The sequence below is a fragment of the Arvicola amphibius genome, chromosome 13, assembly GCF_903992535.2.
Source record: "Arvicola amphibius chromosome 13, mArvAmp1.2, whole genome shotgun sequence".
Classification (NCBI taxonomy): domain Eukaryota; kingdom Metazoa; phylum Chordata; class Mammalia; order Rodentia; family Cricetidae; genus Arvicola; species Arvicola amphibius.
The window spans coordinates 37,146,031-37,167,712 of record NC_052059.1 but is presented as its reverse complement, the minus strand read 5'-3'; the positions used below and the strand labels follow the sequence as shown (position 1 = coordinate 37,167,712).

The following is a 21,682-nucleotide window of genomic DNA, read 5'->3' as shown; positions in this document are numbered from 1 at the left end:
AAGCTGCAGAGAAACCCTGTCTCGAAAAAAAAAAACAGGCTGAGCAAGTCACAAGGAACAATCTAGTAAGCAGAATTTCTCAATGGCCTCTGTGAAACTTCCTGACTCTAAGTTTCTTCTTTGAGTTCCTGCACTGATGTCCTTTGATGACAAGACTTTGACATGGAGGTGTAATCAAAATAAACCTTTTCCTCTCCAAGTTACTTTTGGTCACAGTTTTTATTATAGCAATAGAGGAATAACTAAGAACTATTAAAAGAAAGATCTAAGAAATTCTTTAAAAATCAATGATTCCTGAACCATGGCAAATACCAGATAGGCTAACTTTTTTTTTTTTTTATTGCATCTGAATTTCAGTTTTTGCAAGTGTTTACTACTTCATATTGGCTTTTATAGTTATTCTGACCTGGTGATACGTACTTTTTCCTCAACTATTATAAACTATTCCCATAAATTTAAAGACAAACAAAAGGCTTATATAAACTTGTAATCTAAAACAATCTTTCATTCTCTCTTTTGCTATTTTGCTTGCTTCTAAGCAAACTCCACTCACATCTATATGCATATTAAAGGTACAAGTTTCCAGCCTGACTGTGGGCAATAGGCTCTTGCCCGTGTGTACTGATACAAACCTGATGTTGTTTGAAAAAAAAAAAAAAGACGTTCTAAAAATTGACCAGAAATATAAAAAATATAAAACAAATAAAATATAAATGTTAACAGTGGTTAACGTTTAGTATAATTTAGACACAAATTCAGCTTATTGTAACACATTTGTGGTCTATGGAGGACTATAGAGTGTTAAAGATTGAACAGCAATATTAGCGAATATTTAGGGAGTGCTTGCTGTGCAGCAGCGAATAACATACGCTAACAACCTTACAGAAACAGAGCATCCCTAGCTCTGGACAATTTAAAATGTTGGCGCAATTATCTACTTAGCAGACTTCATAAGGATTAAAACAAAGTCTAGTTGATGGGATAGATACTTCCGCAATAATTACACAAGTAAATCTTTGGTGTGTGCTACAAAAGAAGGGCAGCGCCTGAGCTAGTTGTGAGGACAGGAAAATATTTCCTAAGACGTGATGTAAAACTGAGACCTGCAGGAGAATGGGAAGTTACACGTACACAGATGTTTATGCTGTACTTTGTGAAGATTTGGCTGTCAGTTTGGCAGATTTGGAATTATCTAGGAGACAAGGCTGCAGTTACACCTGGGAAGGATTATTTAGATTAGATTAGTCTCTGGGCAAGCCCCATGAGGGATTACTTTGATAAGGCTAATTGAGGAAGGCGGAGTAGTGTCACACTCTGGCCTTGGGTGTCGGATTGCATAAAAAGGAGGAGACTGGCTGAGTGCCTGCCTTCATTACTTTCATCTTCTTGACTGTTAAAACAGTATGATCAGCTGTTTGAATTTCCTGCTGCCTTAATTTCCCTGTTGTGATGGACTGTATCCTTGAACCAGGAGCCAAAATAAACCTCTGAATGAAAATGGCCCCCATAGACTCATATATATCAATGCTTGGTGGAACTGTTTGGGAAGGATTAGGAGGTGTGGCCTCCTTGGAGGAGCTGTATCAATATGAGTGGGCTTTGTGGTGTGAAAATTCCATGCCATTCCAGTTGGCCTCTCTCTTTGCCTGGTGGCTCCTGTCACAGCAGGAAGTAGCTCTGAGCTGCTGCTTCAGTGCCACACCTGCCTGCCTGCTGCCATGCTCCCTGTCCATGATGGTCATGGACTCTACTACCATCTAGAACTGAGAGCCCCAAACAAAATGTTTTCTTTTATACATTGCTTTGGTCATGGTGTTTGGTCACAACAATAGAAAAGTAACCAAGACAAACTCTTTGTTTTTTAAATTGTTTTCATCGGGGTGCTTTCGTCACAAAAACAGGGAAACACTCAGATACCAGGTGTTTTTTTTTCTTTTTTGCTTGTTTCTTTGGCATTTGGAGACAGACTATTTCTAGGCAGCCAAGAATACCCTGAACTCCCTATGCAGCCCAGACTGTCTTTGAACATGCGGTCATTTTGCTTCAGCTTCCGCAGGTAGATTAGAGATACGCTCCACTACTCAGCTTTCAAGCAACACATTGGTAGTTATTAGAGCCTATAAAAACTAATCTACTATTTCCTCCTCACCACAGTACTCCAGATTCCAATTTCCTGTCTCCATATGATTAAAAGAAAATAAGAATTTTTGCCAGTAGATGCTAAACAGCACGAAAGCATCACGCTCATCCTTTCTCGAGATGGAGAGCTGGCTAGTGAGAAGCTTCTCTTAACATTATGAAATAACAGTACACTGGAAAAGCTAAGCTCAATGATTGTCTTAATGAGCAATCTTCCTGATGGCTCAATATAGATTATATTAGGGGATTATTTAACTCAGCTCCCAGACAAGGCCCATAAGCACTTAGAAAGTTTGTAATGTAACAGATAGTGTTTAACTCTTAATGATAATGACGCAGTTCAATGAGCTGAGTAGGTACCTCAACCACTAGCAGATTCTAATAGCAAACTAATTAGCAGAGCTTGGCTTCCTTAGGTGACTTTTGGAATGATGAATGTGTTGGAGCATTGCAATACTGTTGTAACAGTCTGTAAATTAGGTAAATAGCCTCAAATAACCTGAATAACCCTGCCAAAACAAAATAGACAAGCACCAAACATAAATGATCAATTGGGTTCGTATGTACTAGATAAGTAATTACCTAATATGCATGAAGCCCTAGGTTCAAGCCAGAATCACCAGAAAAACAAAACCAATGGTTTATAAAAGTGCTTAAAATATCGCAAATGCTAAACCATGCATTAGATCTTGTACAGAGTGACATGAACACTATTATTGAATTTTTATCTTCAGAATAAACACTTCCCCTTGACAGATAAGGAATGTGAGTCTTGGCGATAAAATGAGTTTCCCAGGTTTCTGTTGCTTTCCCTAACCATTGGCTAGGACTCAAACCTGAGTCTTTCCTGCTGAAGTAGAGATTGTTCAGGAGCTGGGAGAAGAAGTGATATCAGAGCTACCTGTTGCCTTATTGTTTTATGTCCATCAAGAACAAAATCAATGGGTCGAAGAGAATACTAATACAGATGTGGTAATGTGGTATGCACTAACAGCTTCTTAGGGAGACAATTTCTTTAGCCACCCATCCCTTGGTTCATGGCCGAGCCATCTATAACAAAGTCAGATTAACAAGAGAGAAGAATACAAATTGCTTTAGTAAATTGTGCGTGACATACGAGCCTTCAGAAATGATGACACAAAGATACAGAGAAATCTTATATACTGGCAACTTTTCTCATTACTATGACACAATGCTAGAGCAACACAGCTTAAGATTTACTTTGCCTCATCATTTCGAAGGGTACAGTTCACGGTGGGGCAATTTCATGGCAGGTGGAGTATGTGGCAGAGGCTTATGTACAACGTGACCACAGACAGGACAAAGGAAATATAGCCTAGAATCATAACAGAAGTGGGCATAACTTTCAAAGGTTTGCCACAAGAGGCTAAGCAGGGGCTTAGGCTACCACTTAGGCCTCATCTCTTAAAAACTTCACGCATTATAAAATAGTGCCACACAGGCTCAGCGGTTTAGAGCACTTCTTGCTCTTGGAGAGGACCTGACTTCAGTTCCCAGTGTCTACATGGTGGCTCATAACCATCAGTTACTACAGTTCCAGGGGATTCCACATTCTCTTCTGACCTCCAAGGGTATGCACATGGTGCACATACTTATATGTAGGCAACACACACATATAAAATAAGATAAAAATAAAATATCTAAAATTAAAAATAAAATACTGCCATTAAGCTGGGCACCAAGCACTCAAAGCATACCCGACCCCCCCCCCCCCCCGGGACATTTCCTATATAAACATAACAAGTCTTTTTATGCTTAGGTTTGGTGGAGGGTGAACAGTTTGTAGCTATGTGATTGGTCGAAGATAGCATCTAACAATCCTATAATAAAGTGAAGATACAGAGGAGGCCTGCTTGTACTGATTCTTCAAAAGAGAGCTTTGAATTGTGGGCCTGATGACTCTAAAGGTTAGAAAACTCCCTCGTGGTCTGTTTCAGGGGGGTGGAGAAAGGCAGACTTTCCTGTTTCTATTTTCTCAAAAGCCAAGGTTCCATAGTTTTGAAAAATGTGCCCTGAATCCTATCACTATTTCTAAGTTATTTTCTAAACAATTTGGAAAAGTAGTTTGAAGGGCCATCTGTGTGTGTGTGTGTGTGTGTGTGTGTGTGTGTGTGTGTGTGTAAGTGTTTAAATCTCCTTTTCTGTGCTACCTTCTACCAATGATACACAGCTTGGTTGCCTCCTGCTAGGGCAGGCTGTTGTCATTGTCTCTAAGCAGCTTCAACTACATGGCGATTTTTGACAGAACCTACAGTGAACAATTTATTTGATATTGTGACCTGGGACCTATGTCAATATGTATGAAGATACAACCAAAAAGAAATTTTGCAAAAACAATCCTCACTACATGTGACACACTGACATTTTCTGTTCTTTTGTCTGTGTGGTACATACATGGGGGTCTGCAGATGAGTGCACACACACGAGGAAGCCAGAGCAGAGGATGCTGGCTGTCTTTCCCCATCACTCTGTCTTACCGCCTTGAGACAGGGTTTCTCATTGAACTAGAAGTTCACGTTTTTGCCTAGGCAAGCTAGCCGATGAGCTCTTCTGCATCTGCCCCCTCTTTCTCAATGCTGGGATTGCAAGCAGGCAGGGCCACCCTGTCTAGCTTTTTCCGTCTGTGTTGGGGATTTGAACTAAGGTCCTCATGATGGCAGAACAACTGTTTGTCCCCACTAAGTAATCTCTCCAGTCCCCATTTTCTATTCTTGTTCATTAAAAGTAAATTCATTTCATGCTGGATTTCAGGAAGCATTAGCGGGCTACCACCTACAGTTTGAAAGCTGTAGCTCCGTGCAGAGGAGTTTTGGAGCGGATGGCAAGAAAAGACATTTTACTTTGATTAGATCAAATTTACCTTCCTGTTTGTGGAGGAAGGTATAAATTATGTTCCTGTTAGAACGAACTTCCAACTTTTTTTTTTTTTTTGTGCTAGACCTTGCTCCTCGATGTGGTATGTGTTTGTGATGTCTTGGGGAGCAATCATTTTTGTTCAACGACAGTATCATCAAAAATGAATGGACATTTTTCAAAAAGCCTTTGACAGCTGCAACAGTGAAACAATAAATCAACAGGATGATGAAAGCCTGAAAACACATAATACCTATAATAATCAGCGGCAGTGTTGCAGAAATGAGAGAAAAATGAAACTTAGCTCAGTTACACAGTGAGGCGACTCCCTTCAAAGTCAGCAGAGTGCACTAAGGTTATGCATATTGTTAAGGTTAATTGCATCTATTCAGGATGTATTTGAATCTGAAACAAAAGCTTAGGAGAAAAAAAAAAGTAATCAAAAGGAACAGACAGCTTTGGAAGGTTCTATTCTCTATCAGAAAAATCAGCCACGACGGCTCCTTTGTTCTGTGATGTTTGTAGTTTTCCCTCAAATGGAAAGATTAAAAAGCAGTCTGTTAAAGGAATGCAGAAAAATGCAAGATATTTTTCATCATTAAAACAAAGGCTGGAGCAGGGTGTGGTGGCTCATATCTTAGCACTTGGGAATACTGGGGCAAGAGGACCATTAGTTAAAGTCCAATCTGGGCTATATAGGTAGGAAGAGATCTTGTAAAGAAAGAAAGACAGACAGACAGACATACAGAAAGGAAGAAAGAAAAGACCTCGTATGCTCTTTAGTTTTATTGTGATAGTGACAAATATATTATTATTATTTTAATTTTTTGCTTTTTTTGAGATAGGGTCTTGTATAGTCCAGGCTGTCCTTGAACTCCTCCAAACACAAGATCCTCCTGCCTCTCATGTGCTGGTATTAATCCTTTCCATAATAATAACCATTGCCTCCAGACCATGAGACATTCCATATGACAATATACTCAGACTTCTTAATGATGCCCGTGATGAAATGAAGAGGGTCAAGGAATCACCCTGGATTAACAGTCTGCAGAGACCAGTGAGATTTGTGACTGACTCTAGGATGAAGTGGAAATACGGAGGAATTCAGTGATACAATTTTGAAATCTGAATATAACTAGGTAAATTCCTTGGGTATGATAATGTTTTATGTATAAGTAGGATAATGTTTTTTCTTGAAGCTATATGCTATAGTGTTTAGGGATTATGTACCATAACTCTGCAGCTTAATTTTATGGTACACACACACACACACACACACACACACACACACACACAAAACCAGAAGAGGCGAAAGAATAAACATGTAAAGCCCCCAGAACTGATGCCTACAGGTAGAGAGAGGTGGTCTTTGTTTGACTAATATTGCTTGTTAGGCTTTATTTGTATATGTGTGGGGTGAGGAGTAAAACCCATGCCCGGTGCACACTGGAAAACACTCTACCCCTGAGTTGAACTCCAACCCTAGCCCAAGGCTTTTAAAGAATTTAAAAATAAGCAGTTGGGCTAGAGTAACTCTTGGTAACATCCTAAAGCTCATTTTGTTTCTCTATTTCTTCTTTTCCCTTTCTCTTTTGGAGCCCAGAGGCCTTAAAGGAAGGTTTGTCACAGAGCTGTGGACTTAAGGTTTTGCACTTCACTGCAGGTCTATTATATTTCAATAAGAGAAGGAGCGGCGAAGGTCTGGGCCCGGGGTGTGCTGCCACGTGCAAGAGAATAATGCCAGCTGATCTTTAAAGATATCTTTCTCAGTACCATTTTGTTTCAAGCCGTGGGTCTTGTTACTTCTGTGATACATAGAAAAGAATCAAAAAACTCTGACGTCGATGTTATAGGGAAGAGCCAGTCGGGTCCACGGTTGTACAGTGAATTTAGAAAAACTGTATATATTTATGGGAAAGATACAAACAGGGATTCATTCAGAGCATGAGAAGGAGTTAGACTAGTGATGAGGGAGGGTCTAGCACCTAAAACAGCCGTCATACATATCGTATGTAGGTATCAGTACTACATGCAAAACAGATCTCCTTCATAGCTGTTCTAAAACAAAGCTTTGTTTATGTTTTCCCTACAAAATATACCAGAAAGTAGCTAGTCTAGGACTGAGACAAATACTTGGCCATTATAGTGGAACGCTGTTGCTTTCTTTTAACGAAAGAATTCATATATATGTGTGCATGTATATGTGTCTGTCTATCACATGTGTGTAGATACCCCCGGAAGATGAAAGAGGGTGTCACATCCCCTGGAACTGGGATTACCGGCAGCTGTGAGCCACTGCATGAGGGGGCTGAGAATCAAAGCCACTTATCTGGCTCCTGTTACTTTCTATTATTGCTTTTAAAATTATATTTATTATCATGGTATGTTTATGTGTATATATTGCATGTGTGTGTGATGTGGCACACACATGCCATGGCATATGTTTGGAGATCAGGAATACTTTCAATAGTTTTCTTCTTCCATAGGTGGATGACAGGAACCAAACTCAGGAACCAAAACTCAGGCTGTCAAGCACTTTTACCTCCAGATCCTTCTTTTTTTGGACTCTAAAATTGTTTGAAGCTAGTTTTTAATCCATGAAGCGGATAATTTTCTATACTTTAGAAATGGGGAAAAAATAGAGCAACTGTGTAGTTTGCTCAAAGTTGTTAGTTAGGGAGTAGTGGGGTGAGGTTCGAAGCCAGGCAGTTGGACGCTGGATCAGCTCTAATGTGGTAGCTTTGAAGTCAGAGGGCAGACTAGCTATCTGAGCACTGGCGCCCACCTCACCCCTCCAGGAAGGGAAAAAGCCAAAGCTTGATCTATCCACTTCCAGTGAAAAGCATGGTCTTAGAACCCTTTCTCAAACTTCTGCTAATAGGCCATTGTCCCAAATTAATCGTGTGGTCACGATTAGCTATAGAGATTAGAGACTACAGGCTTTTAGCCAGGCACATTGTCAACCAGGGTGGTTTGGAATTGCTGTTAGGAGGAAGCAGGGGCCAACATCTCTCCTAGTTTGAACACGGAGGAGAATCAGGCAGAAGAGTGGAGACCAGTCATGTGACCTAGATCTTTGGCAATGCCTTTCCCAGTTCCCTGCTCTCTTCAGCCTTTAACGTGAGCTTCTTTTTTTCTTTATTGCTGTTGTCATTTCGAGGGGGAGTTTTGCTGTATTCCCTAATTAGTGTAGAAGTCCTAGTCTGAAGTGAGCTTCCAGCCTCCTGAGGATCTGAGACTTAACTTATACACTACTTTGGCCAACTAATCCGGGTTGCTTCTGAGGTTGCCTCTCTAACTGAAACCTTGGCAGAGAGGTATACTCTTTCCAAGACAAAGACCCGCTGTGCCGACGGCAGATTAGTAGGGTATGGTGGCACATACCTGATATCCGGGCTCTGGAGAAGCTGTGGCAGGAAAACTGAGAGGCCGAGGCCAGGCTGAGCTGCATCCTGATACCCTGATTCATAAACCCCAGAAAACCCTAAATATAGCATGTCTTAGCTGCCAGGCAAACATACCAGGTGCCCAGTGCTCGGCACACTGCCCTGCATCAGATCTAGGGCTAGACAACTGTGTTGGAAAAGCTGCTGCGCATGCTCCAGGCTGTCTTCAGAGGAATGAAGTCTTTTGTCTCTGGCCAGGAATCTCATGTCTTCTGTCATTGTCCGGGAAGTGAAAACAGGCTAGTTTACTAGCTTGTAATAGTTGTATCAAAATCCCAGACCCGATACCCATGTTCCGAAGACACAAATTTCTTCTAATTTTTTCCTGAGAAAGCAATTTTACAACTTTACCTATCAGTTGGTCCCAATCTCATCTTGGTTTTGGCTTCTCAAAGGTGCAGGTTCTGTACGGTATTATTTATTTTTCACGAAGGTTCTTTGTATGTTTAGTGTCAATTGTTCTTGTGAGTTTTCTTTTTGTGTATAGTATTTATGGCGTATGGTTTTTTAACATCTTTTGTCCACCCTCTGTAGCTGTGATTTTAACTACCCAGATTGCCTCAGCAAAAGTAATACTGTAGGCGTCAAATATTTTATCAAACCACGAGCCCCTAGAAGGGTGTGTTTTTCTAACTTGTGTAAACTGGTCATCACTTGTCAAGGCACAGGAACCCTAGGGCATGTATTTATGTGCATGCAAAATACCCACACACATAAAATAAGAGTAAAAATGCAAAACAGATAGTGAAAATAATAAGCTTCATATCGCCACACTGAAGGCCGTACAACAAAACCAACATGGAAGCCCATAACCTTGTCTGGTGCCTTTCATCCCCTTAGTGATTCCCCTCTCTGTCGATTGTAGCCAAGATTAAAGATTTTCTTGAATTATGAAAAACGGTCCCCGGGGAAACTGAGGTTCCCTTTTGGGGTTCTTGGTCTCATTAGTAGAAGAACTGAGAAATGAACTCAAAAGGAAGCCCAGGGACAATGTTTCCAGAGTTTAAAAGAAAACCAGTGCAGGGTATGTGATAATCCTGGCAACATCCAGGAGGATGGAGGGGAAGTCGTGCTCGTCAAGTTAGGCATGGAATAGAAATGAGAGTTTATTAAAACAGGACTCAGATACTCAGGGGAGTGGACGTGAGGGAGGGAGCTGTTGAAAGCGCCCCCACACCATCCAGGCGCTGGGTGCATGGTTATATACAGCCTCCCTCCCTTCCTGTTTGTGTGTTTAAGGCTTTGTTTAACACAGTATCTGCTCATGAGATGATGCATGGAGAGGAAGGGCTTCCAGTCTTGCTCCAAATACTGGGCACGTTAAGACTTCGCTTCTTTGCATGTTGTTCTTGAGTGGCCCTTTCTAGTTCCTGCTCTCCATCCCGGCATCAAGCCAGGTTTTGCTGGGAAAGTAAACTCCACACATCTATTCTTCAGTCTGAAGCCATCTGTAATTCACTCATCTATCTCTTCCTGAATTTTTGCTATCCACTACGTTGCTTTTTTCAATCAAACCACTCCTGGTCTTAATTAGAAATTTAAATTACATCTGGCATGGTTTGTAGACTCCAGGGGCTAGATGTGTGCAATACCTTTGCTAGCCAATCTATTTTTCACAGCTTGCACGGAGCATTTTTTTTTTTTTTTTTTTTTTTACAGAGTGCTTATTGATAAGCTGTCGTGAGAATGGCACACAAGTGTACTTAGGAGATGCCCTGGTGTAAGTATCCGAGAGCCCTCAGAATGTAAACATGGCTTGCACATCTTTTTCCTCAAATCGTTTTTTTTAAGTAGGTGCACATGTGCTGAGAGAGAATGTGTGGAGAGAGAATGTGTGTGCACACACACTGATGTGGAGGCCAGGGGTGGCCACATCTTCCTCAATTGTTTCTCTATATTTTTGAGAAAGGGCCTATCGCTGAACCTGGGGCTCACTGATGGCCCAGGGATATGTCTGTCTACACTTCCTTCAGCCCTGGGGTTACCTCTCCGGACTTTTTACACCGATGCTGGGGATCCGAACCCACATCCTCATGCTTGCACACCACCTCACCCTTCACTCGCCGAGCCATCTCCTCTGCCCTCCTCCCGCGTTTAAACGCCGTACAGAAAAGATAGTCGCCTTTGTTTTAGGCTGTTGTCTCCTGTGCCCTCCTCCACTCCGTTGTACAGAACCGTGCTGTTGGAAATGGGAAACAATCTTACCAACAGATATTTCATTAAATTTCAATGAGATAATTAGGGAAACCCATTTGCAAATATATATATTTGTTTCAGCAGCCAGGATGTTGCTCCATTAGGAAATGACCAGAATGCTAAATCGAGGTAGCTTGAGCTGCTCCGACCAGTGGCTCTGGGACCCACTGGTGAAGAGAGCACAGTGAAGCTAAAATGGCAAAGGTCTGCTGTGGGTGGAAACTAATTGGTTGAGAACATTAATAAATTATACTTGCTATTCATGTCAGCGAAAGTTCAGAGAGAAGAGATGAATATTTTTGATCCATCAGGGCCTTGCACTCTGCCACACAATATTAAAAATAAAAAAGCATATCCTCAGACTTTAGCTCCTCTTCCTACTGCAAAAAAAGGAGAGCTAAAAGCTAAGTCACTTGGCAATGCTTTCTTATATTAATATATTTTTGATTTGGCATTTCCAGCCAATAAAATATTGCTAAGGCATTCTCTCCTGTAAATCGTGTATTATCAGGACCAATGTTAGGATTAGGCTGAAATGCTTTTGATTAAAATCCTTTATTTTCGGCCGGGCGGTGGTGGCGCACGCCTTTAATCCCAGCACTCGGGAGGCAGAGGTAGGCGGATCTCTGTGAGTTCGAGACCAGCCTGGTCTACAAGAGCTAGTTCCAGGACAGGCTCCAAAGCCACAGAGAAACCCTGTCTCGAAAAACCAAAAAAAAAAAAAAAAAAAAAAAAAAAAAAAAAAAAAAAAAAAAAAAAAAAAAAAAAAAATCGTTTATTTTCAGAGCTAGCTCATGCCTTCTCTTTTTTCCCCTCTCCACAGTGTCTATGTCCTGGCACCCATACACAGCATCTTGTGGTTGTGGCAGCCCTGTTCCCAGGACATTTTCTCAGACCTGGAGACAGAGAGAGAGCAAGATATAAACAATCCTACTGGGTCACACCGTTTTCTGTGCCTTAAGTAGGAGGCCTTTTTTTCTCTGGCCCAGTTGCCTCACGTCTTCTGTGATTGAAGGCAGAGGCTACTATACTGTCACCAGATTTAATCAGATTAGATACTGTAAACTATAATCTTCTAGAAACAGAGCTCCCCCCTTAACCTCTACGATAATTTGTACAAACAGACCGACGGGCTTGGGAAATTCTCTGACATGTTCTCAGCAAACTCATTTGCCACGTCTTCGACTTGGCATTCTTCCTTCTTGTTGTGTACTGCTCTTCTGGCTTCTTTGTGAGTCTCCTCTGCTTGGGTCTCTGACTACCTAGGTCATCGTACCCTAGAGCTTGTTTAGATGGTCTTGTCGTTATGTCGGTTTCCTGAATAGTTTCTAACTAAAGTTTAAGATCGGTGGAAGGGGTTGGTATCTGTCTGTGTTTGACACCTCTTCCACGCCCTGCTAAGTCTCTAGCATAGTAATTCTGGAATAGATGCTCAGGGAAGTGTTCACATTGTTTGGAACCATTTCTAAGAGTTGAAGTTACAGGAAATTGGACCAGCTTATATATTCATCAACACATGAAAGGACTAGGAGACGTATACACAATTGAGTTTACAAAGCCGTAATGAAAATCAAAGCATCTGCAGGAAAATGAGTTCAATTAGAAATCATTGCATCAAATGAAATAAGCCAAGCTCCTCCCCGCTCCAAAAAAAAAAAAAAAAAAAAAACAAAGGCCACAAAGTTTTCTTCTCATATGTAGAACCTAGATTTAGAACTATTCCTATATATGTGTCTATATGTGTCTGGTTTTAGATCATGAAACTAGAAAGGGGATCAGGAGAGGTGAAGAAGAAACGTTAAGGGAACTGGGAGACAGGAAAATAGAAAACATGTAATAACCATGAAGCAAAAACGAGTAAGTGATTGGAAAAAGGAAGAGAAACAGCTGGAAAGGGGGAGGACAGTGGAGGAGGAAACGAAACAACAAAGTGCAGGAAAGCATCCTTACTTAGAATGCTTAGCCAAGCAATTCATAAAGGGGGTGGTGGTCAAAGTCAGAAAATAATTATATTTTAAGCTTCCTATGTTGGATTGAAAAATCACCCACAGTTAATTGGTATAGGTCAAAAGTTCCAACGTCTGAGTCTTAGCCCCATTGTTTAAGTAATCCAGCGACTTTTAGTATATGATTTACCATCCGTGTGTTTATTAAAAATTTAATAATCTAAATAGCTTGTTGTTTGTTTTTTTTTTTTTCAGACAGTGTCTTCTACATAACCCTGGCTGTCCTAGAACTCGGTGTATAGATCAGGCTGTCCTCAAATTCACAGAGACCATTTGCCTCTGTCTCCCAAGTGCTGGCATTAAAGGCACGCGCCACCATGCATGACCCTTGTTATCTTTCTATCAAAATATCCTAAAACAGTGTCTTAGTGCTTCTGTGTTGCTATAACAAAATACCTAAGAAGGGCAATGCCTTTTTCAAAAGAGAGATTCATTTGGTTCACAAATTTGGTGGCTAGACAGTCCCAAGAGCATGGTACCAACACTTACACACCTTGGGCTGTGTGAAGCAGTGAGGTAGACAGGGTAGCAGGGCACATGCAGAAGATCAAGACAGGGTAGCAGGCACATGCAGAAGATCAAGACAGGGTAGCAGGCACATGCAGAAGATCAAGACAGGGTAGCAGGGCACATGTAGAAGATCAAGACAGGGTAGCAGGCACATGCAGAAGATCAAGACAGGGTAGCAGGCACATGCAGAAGATCAAGACAGGGTAGCAGGGCACATGCAGAAGATCAAGACAGGGTAGCAGGCACATGCAGAAGATCAAGACAGGGTAGCAGGGCACATGCAGAAGATCAAGACAGGGTAGCAGGCACATGCAGAAGATCAAGACAGGGTAGCAGGCACATGCAGAAGATCAAGACAGGGTAGCAGGGCACATGCAGAAGATCAAGCAGTCCTGTGATACCCAACCCACTTCTATGAGCATGACATTAATCCATTCGTCCCTTGTAAGAGTGCTGTCCCCATGGCCAATATCTCTTAAAGGCCTTCCCCATCTCAATATGCATACACTAGGGATTAAAAGGTTCAACATGGGTCTCGCTGGCGACAAACCATACTGGCAGCAGAGACCGTGCAGCTAATCTATAGCAGTGGTTCTTCAAGTGTGGGACCTGGGGCAACGTGCATAAGTCGCCTTTCCTGTTGCTGTCAAAATGAAACAAAAATCAGAAGGTTGCTGGGAACGGAGGCAGACGGTCATATGACGTCTGCAGCTGGGAAACAGAGGAGTGCATGCTGGCTCTCCGTATGCTTTCTCCTCCCCCCCCCCCCTTTTCATTCCCCCACGTTCAGGGTGGGTCATCCCTCCTTAGTTAGCCCTCCCGGAAATGCCCTTACAGACTGGCCCAGGAGGCGTTTCTCCTAGGAGGTTCTAAGTCCTGTAAAGATGACTGTGAAGATTAACCAGTGCAAACATCAACCGGGAACTTTTTTTTGTTTGTTTTTTTTTTTAAAAAAAAAAAACAAAAAAAAAAAAAACAAACGTGTGTTATCGAGCCTCACTCCAGAGCCACTGAATCAGAAACTCTGCCCTTTAACAAGCCTGCCAACAAGCCCTCCAGGTGATTCTGATGTCTGGTAAAGGTTAAGAGCTGCAGATGAGAGGCACGAGCAATCCCCAGCCTGGACTCGACACCACAGTCCCGGTACGGAGGACGGCGCAGCAATTTCACAGTTGGCCTTTAAATCCGGTGCCTTGCGGTTCAGCTTTAAGACTCTTTAGAAAGGCTTCACTATTGCATCATGTGGAAGCTTCCAGATACTACTCCTAGAATTGCCCCTCCCAAGCTCCTATAAAGTACTGGCAATTGAGGAGTGAAAAAACCATGTTTCTCCGGGTGAAGAAAGACTATGTAACAGATAAGGGATTAATTTCCAGTGATGGTCTTTCCAATTCTGTATTCATAACATTGTATGCATGCTAGGCTACCCATGCACCATCTGCTGATACACATTAGGTAATTGGGCACCCAGCAACCCCATTTGCATGCAAAGGTGGCTGCGCACCTCACATTACAAGTCTAAAATTAAGGTCCCGGAAGAAGCAGGCGCGCAGCTAAGAAAATAATGAGAGAAGGAAAAATGGCTTCAGTTGATCAGCACTTTTGGCCTCTACTGTTCTGCCTTTGCTAATCTGCCCCTGGAAACGGCGCATCCCAGGTGGAAGAGAGACTTGTAAGAGCATCTAGGGTTTTGGTTTTATTTTGTTTTAAACCTGTACTTATACGATGGTTGCATTTATCCACTGCATCTTCTCCCAAAGGGCACCCGACTGTATGCTGCAGTCTGCTACCGTACTGTATATTTTTGCTTTATGAAGTCTTCACGCTCTGGTGGGACCGCGTGCATGGGCGCAAAAAGAGCCACCCGAGCACAGACTCACAGCTGGGATCTGTGACGCTGTACTCCAGTTAGCCCACCACCATGCAGCCACATGAACCAGGCCCTGTGGCATAGGTCTAAAATACCTATCTATGGAGCCTGCCTCTGCTCTTAAAGGTTCACCGTGTTTTAGATAGCTCGGTATTTCTGGTAACTCCATGAGAAATAGTCTTACTTACAAAAGAGTCTTGGGAGCTGGCTCGGTGGGTAGAAAGCTCGCTGTGTAAGCTTGATTCCCAGCACCCAGAGGAAACGCCCACCATGGAGGGGTGTGGCTCTAACCCCAGAGCTCCAAGGGAGGGGTGTGGCAGGAACAGAGATGGGGTGTGTGTGCTCTGGCTAGCCAGTTTAGTCAAAATAGAACTCCAGCTTGAGGGAGACATTCCATCTCAAAAAATAAGGTGGCGAGAAACAGAAGACACCAACGCCAGTCTCATGTCCTCACACGCAAGCATGCCCAGGCAAGTGCTCCAGTGTGTGCGATGGTGCACACATGTCGGCACCTCACCTGCTAAAGAAAGAGCAAATATAAAACTGAAAATAAGAAAACTTTCCTCGAGTCTCACGTTCACAGTGTCCTTGCTTCTCTGGGCTCTTGATTATGTTCAACCTGTGTCCCCAGGGGAATGGGGAGCCCAGGGGATCCAGGCTCCCAAGAATCAAAACCTAAAAACCGTGAACCAGACTCGTGGGCTAGACACATGGGTCACAGAGAGGATGTGGCTGGATGGCCAAAGACTTGAACGCTTGTCTGAACAAAGAATGCAGCAGATGTCCCTGTGTTCCTTTTCCTCCTAAAGTGGGTCTGCAAGAAGACGAAAATTGATCTTAAAGGGATTGACTCACAAGCGCCACCTAGAGGAGTGATGGACAAGGACAGCCTACCAAGAACCGATGGTGTTGTAGTTCAACAGGAGCCAGTCGCCAATTGCTTTTCCTTCTTTATTTGGTCTTGTCCACCCGCTCTTCAACTAGATTGGAAGGCACCAGAGGACAGAGCAAGCTCCTAAGAAAGGCTGTCTTCCCCAGTACCTGTCTGATGGTGCTAGGAGGAAGATGGGCTGATGGGCTGGTGTCTGATGGTGTTGGGAGGAAGATGGGCTGATGTCTGCTGGTATTAAAAGGAAGATGGGCTGATGGGCTGGTGTCTGATGGTGTTGGGAGGAAGATGGGCTGGTGCCTTGGACGCCTTAGGAATTTGTCATGATGGTAACCCCTGTTGTCCTCTTCCTTCCAGCGCAGGCATGTACACCCTGATAGCACCGAATGAGAGCCGAAGGCAGAAGATGCAGAGAGGTATGCACACGTATTCAACCAAGACCCAGAATGCTTCTCATTTGCCTTATAATTTTTTAAAAGTATTTTTATTTTCTGATTTAGAGAGATTCGTTGGATCTCACCAAGGTCTTAAAAAAAAAAAAACCCTTTAGCAGTTTTAATTATACTTGAGCAATTATTCTATTGTTAACACTTCTAAATTTGTTCCTCTACATTAGTAACAGGAATCGTGGAAAGAGTGAGTGTAAGTTTTGGATTTTTCTTGGGTTTAAAAGAACTTCACACCTGTTGTTACTGTTTGCCTCTGGTCCCTGCTCTGTCAAGCAAGTTGGTGATATTTTAATAATACCATGACTACTTTTGAAACAGACAAGCTATATATGCAAAAGGTCATAAGCTAATTTATGCCTTTTCTGATAGGTCCACACCTTCCTTAACAGACTTTTCTCATTAGCCTCTGTATTCCCAAACCTCTGTAACCGTCCATCTACCCTCCCTCCATGGTTTTATCTGTATCATCACTTTTTATTCTAGACAAAAACTTGGAGGGCAGGGACTACATCTTAAGTTTTCGCTGTGTTCCTTGTACTTTAGCCGAGGCACAGTAAATACAAATGCTGCTTCTTAGTCACCAGGAGAAAGAACACTCAGTTAGGTCACAAGGACATTGTGTCCCTGTGCATGGCAGGCTGGGCAGCTAGCTCTGGGGAGCCGGTGCTCTCCCTCATTAGGTGATTGCTAGGGAATTCAGTGACCGATGAGGGCACAGTGGCACAGCCAGGAGAGTAGTTATCTCAAGAGCCCACACTAGACAGGCATCAACCTTGGTGCTTGATGAGTCAGTATAGCAAATGGCAGTGATCTGCGGTGACATTTACCCAACAGAACCCTGAGGTTCCAACATCTTTCAGGCCTCCAGTTCAAATTTCTAACAGGGATATAAGAGTCAAAATTATCTGGGGTTTGGGAGTGTTTCAGAACTTTTCTTTGACTATTTTGAAGTTTTTTATTAATGGTCTTTTGGGACAATCCAGTCTGAGAGATTAGGTTACACGCTGGAGCAACAGACTAAATCTCCCAGGCGCCCCCTGCTGTCTCAAGCTCTGAATATTTGGTCAATGAAGAATACCAAGACTCAGAGCAGAGGTGCAGAGCCTCCCTCCTCAGAGTTGCAGCCAGCTTGGGAAACATTAAAAATAAAGCAAATATAGGCACCAGAATTCTTTGGGGATGTCTATTTACCTGGATCTTATTGACATATGAATATTCTAGTTTTTGTACACATTTGCTATAGAAAATCTTTAGAAATAATTCATGAAGTTTTAAGGATGTCGGTATTAGAGGGAAAACTATATTTCCCTGTGTTAGGAGGAATTTAGCTGTTGTTCAAATTTGCGCCTTCTGTGCAGACACTTGGTAAATGCCATGGGGTGGACCCAGCATTCCTCCGGGGGTGGGGTGGGGCTGAGAGGTATCATCTTTTCTTAGACATCTTGTCTTTCCGTTCTGGAAACTCATTGCTCTCTGCTAGTAGTTTTGATGTTTTGGAATGACCAGGTTTCTTTCCAAATTCTAACAATCGATGACTTGCTATTTCTCACCTGGTTAGTTGCTGAGCAAGAACTGGCAGACCTGGAGAAGTGGAAGCAGCAGAACAGGGCAAAACCAGTCTACTCCGTGCCACAACGGCTGGGTAAGTGGTGAACAGAAAGCCGGAGGAAGCAGTCAGGATCCCTCACAGATCCTGCCTGCCTTCACATGAGAAGGCTTTGTTCTGTGGGTGCACCGCCGGAGATGGGAGACACCTGACACGAGACATTTAAATGTGCAAAGAGGTTGTTGTTCCTGGCTTTCGGTAAAGGAGCAAATGCATCTGCCACAGTTGTGTGAGAATAAAGTGATGGCTTAATTGGCAAATAATTTAGAGCCTCTTAGATGATCAGCTCTGAAGGAAGCTTACCTGGGGCGCTGCGCGGGCCCTGTCACAGCACATCACAGCACATTCATCCTGGCACTTAGATGCTAATGTGACAAAAATGAAGGGAGAGTCAATCGGGAAAGCGGAATGGGAGCGAGCTGGGGACCCAGCTGTGGGTATAAAGATAGATGCCTCTTGGGTTTTCCTGCTAGGGTTGGGGGCATTTGAGTTGGCAGAGCAGGTGCTGCCAGTATGATGGGTTGTCAATTATGGGGTTACAGACCTCTAGAGGAGATGCCCCTCCCCCCCAATGGGAGTCATTTGCTTGCTGTCTTGACTTCTCTTCACAGCCGAAACTTGACAGATAAAGTTTTGGCACAGTACCAGTTAATATAACGATACCTTGAGTTAGAAGCCACCCACTGCCATAATAGCCCTAAAGATTTAAGAGAAAAGTAATGTAATTTGGAAGTCTCTTAATGAGCGAAGGTAATAGAACTATAGAACTTAATAGAATAATTACAATAGCAGAATAAGCCAGATTTGAGGAACCCAGTCTAAGCCTGTCCTCCTAAATAGTCTTTCCCATGATTTGAAAAGTAAGAAATTGTAGGGTTTTTTCCCCCTTTGTCTTTTTGAGATAGTCTCATTCAGATTAATCAATACTCAGTGCTAGGCATGGGCCAGACTCGGTCACCTCCAGGATGACTTTATTTGTGTACTCTTTCATGAGGTCCTCACTAGAGGTGAAGACAACACTGTCACATCCTTCCTCCTCCATCTCAGGAGGACAGGCCATCAGAGACACAGCCGCTTCTTTCTCTGAGACAGAGTCTCATGGTCCAGGCTAGTCTTCAGCCCATGAACATCTTGCCCCGTCTCCCTAGTATTGGGATTGCAAGCTTGCAGCTCTGTGGTCAGCATCAGCCATGTCTTCTTGCGGACCTATCTGACTGTGGACTTGTGCCTTGAGGCTCAGTTTCTCAGCATCTTCTTTGCTCCCAGTAGTGTATGCTGATGGTGATTTTAATTAAGCCCTTCCATCGTCTTGGCATGAAACGTTTCTTTCTCAAACACAAACACAGAGGAGTTGGAACGTAGAAAGGCAATTCTTGCTCAGCTTGCATCCTGCCTTGTGCAAACTCTTTTACAGGCTGAAGGGGTTTCTAGAGCTGATTCTTCCTTCTGGATCTTTCTCTGGGGGTTGGCTACCTCCTCACTTTGGAGTTTGGAGAACTTAGTACCCGTTGTTCTTGTAGCCCACACAGAAAATGAGCAAGATCTCAGTGTGTGCCTGTCTGCTCTGTGAAGTTGTCCTTCTTAGGGTTTCTAATGCTACAACAAAACACCCTGACCAAAAAGCAAGTTGGGGAGGAAAAGATTTATTCAGCTTACATTTCCTCATTGCTGCTCCTCACCAAAGGAAGTCAGGACAGGAGCTCAAGCAGAGCAGGAACCTGGGGGCAGGAGCTGATGCAGAGGCTATGGAGAGGTGCTGCTTACTGACTTGCTTCCCCTGGCTTCCCCAGCCTGCTTTTGTTTGTTTTCTTGTTTTGTTTTGTTTTTGGTTTTCTTTTCTTTTTTCTTTTTCTTTTTTTTTTTTTTTGAGATAGGGTTTCTCTGTGTGACACTCCTGATTGTCTTGGAACTTGCCTTATAGACCAGGTTGGCCTTGAACTCACAGAGATCCGCCTTCCTCTGCCTACCTAGTGCTGGGATTGAAGGCATGTGCCACCACTGCTTGACTTCAGCCTGTTTTCTTATTCTTGGTGGACCCAAGACCACCAGTCCAGGGCTGGCACCACCCACAATAGGCTGGCACCTCCCCATTGATCACTAATTGAGAAAATGGCTTACAGCTGGATCTCATGGAGGCATTTCCTCAACTGAGGCTCCTTCCTCTCTGATGATACTAGTTTGTGTCAAGCTGACACACAAAACCAGCCAGTATACAGAGGTCTTTAGAACTAGTCAGGTGTGGGTCTTTGTTTGGGGATAGGTGGTTTTAAAACAAATTATGAAATGTATTAGTAGCCCTTAAAATAAGTTTCGAAAAAAAACTAAACCTTTGGCTTCCTCCATTTTTCTTAACTCTTAATCTATCACTTGTCTGTCTGTCACTTAAAATATTGGAAAGATTATTGAAGATACAGAGACTAATGTAACAATAGCTATAAAGTGTCCTTGCTCCTAATTCTTCCCCATCTTCCCTAGCAGTAACAGAAGGGTTCGATCAAACTGGCCTTACATAGCTCGGAAGGAAGCCACCTTCAGTGTCTTTATTATCAAATCACTTATAAAAGCCTCAGTAAACGCAAGTTTTTTCCTGTAACTTCCCTGACAGTGGCGCTAAGGGAAGCTGGCACTTAGCCACCGCGGCACCAGACAATTACTGCAAAGACGCCTTTCTTTTTAAAAAGAAACTTTATTTTTATTTTATGTGTACGGGTGTTCTGCCAGAACATATGATTGTGCACCACCACACACCACGTGCGTGCGAAACCCGCGGAGGCCAGAAGTGGGGTTCAGATCTCCCGGAACTGAAGTTACAGCCAGCCAGTTGTTGGCTGTGGTGTGGGTGCTTGGAGGAGAACCCACATCCTCTGCAGCAACAGCCACGGCTCTTAACTACTGAGCCATCTCTCTAGCCCACGGAAGGAGTCCTTTTAATGTAAAGACCAACCTTGTATAAACGCTGAGAGATCGCTAAGTGATGCTTTCTGGCCCCAGATAATTCTGGTTTAATAGTGAGAGCAAACAAATCATTAGAAGTCTTTGTTTTTGTCTTGAGTACAAAAACAAATAAGCAAATAAACAAAGGCAGCAAATGGCATGATGAACTAGCTAGCATATTTTCATTATACTTTAGAAGACTAAAAGACTGGAATAAATTATTTCAGAGTACTCTGTCCTAAAGGGAAGATATACCGCACTCCTCCCAAGGCTCACAGATCATTGCAGAAGAGGAGGCAGAAGAGGCATAAGAATTGAAGTCTGTGGATAACTACAAATAAACATTATTTTCCGGACACAGCAGCGAAGCTGCACACATAAACTCACAGAGGTCAGGACAGTACACACAAGACCTTTGTAAGTCCAAGCCAGACTGTACTACCAGGGTTTCTCTTTAGGGTCACCAACCAGCTCCCAAATCACCACACAGAGGCTTATATTAGCAGTTATGAGTGCCCAGCCTTATCTTCCCTCTTAGTTTAACCTGTTTCTCTTTATCTATACTTCGCTCTGGGACTTTTTACTCCCCCCCCCCACTATCCTCTTTCCTACTTCTCATGTCTGACTGACTGGTGGCTGCCTGGCTTCTGACCCCGGGCAGGTCTCTCTCTGTCTCCCTTGTTCTTTCCTCCTCCTTCTCTCCTTCTTTCCCATTTATTCTCTCTGTCTGCCAGTCTCACCTATCCCTCTCCTCCCTATTAGT

General features: G+C 43.0%; 1 protein-coding gene across 3 annotated transcripts in view; it reads left to right on the top strand.

Annotated features, from left to right (window-relative positions):
• Nucleotides 1-21,682, top strand: part of Epsti1 (epithelial stromal interaction 1) — a 92,597-nt gene that overhangs the window by 4,326 nt on the left and 66,589 nt on the right. For all 3 annotated transcript variants that reach the window (XM_038309863.2, XM_038309862.2, XM_038309864.2), the window contains exons 2-3: nt 16,288-16,346; nt 17,938-18,021. In XM_038309863.2, coding sequence (XP_038165791.1) covers nt 16,288-16,346; nt 17,938-18,021 — 143 coding nt within the window. The remainder of the gene's footprint in view (nt 1-16,287; nt 16,347-17,937; nt 18,022-21,682) is intronic.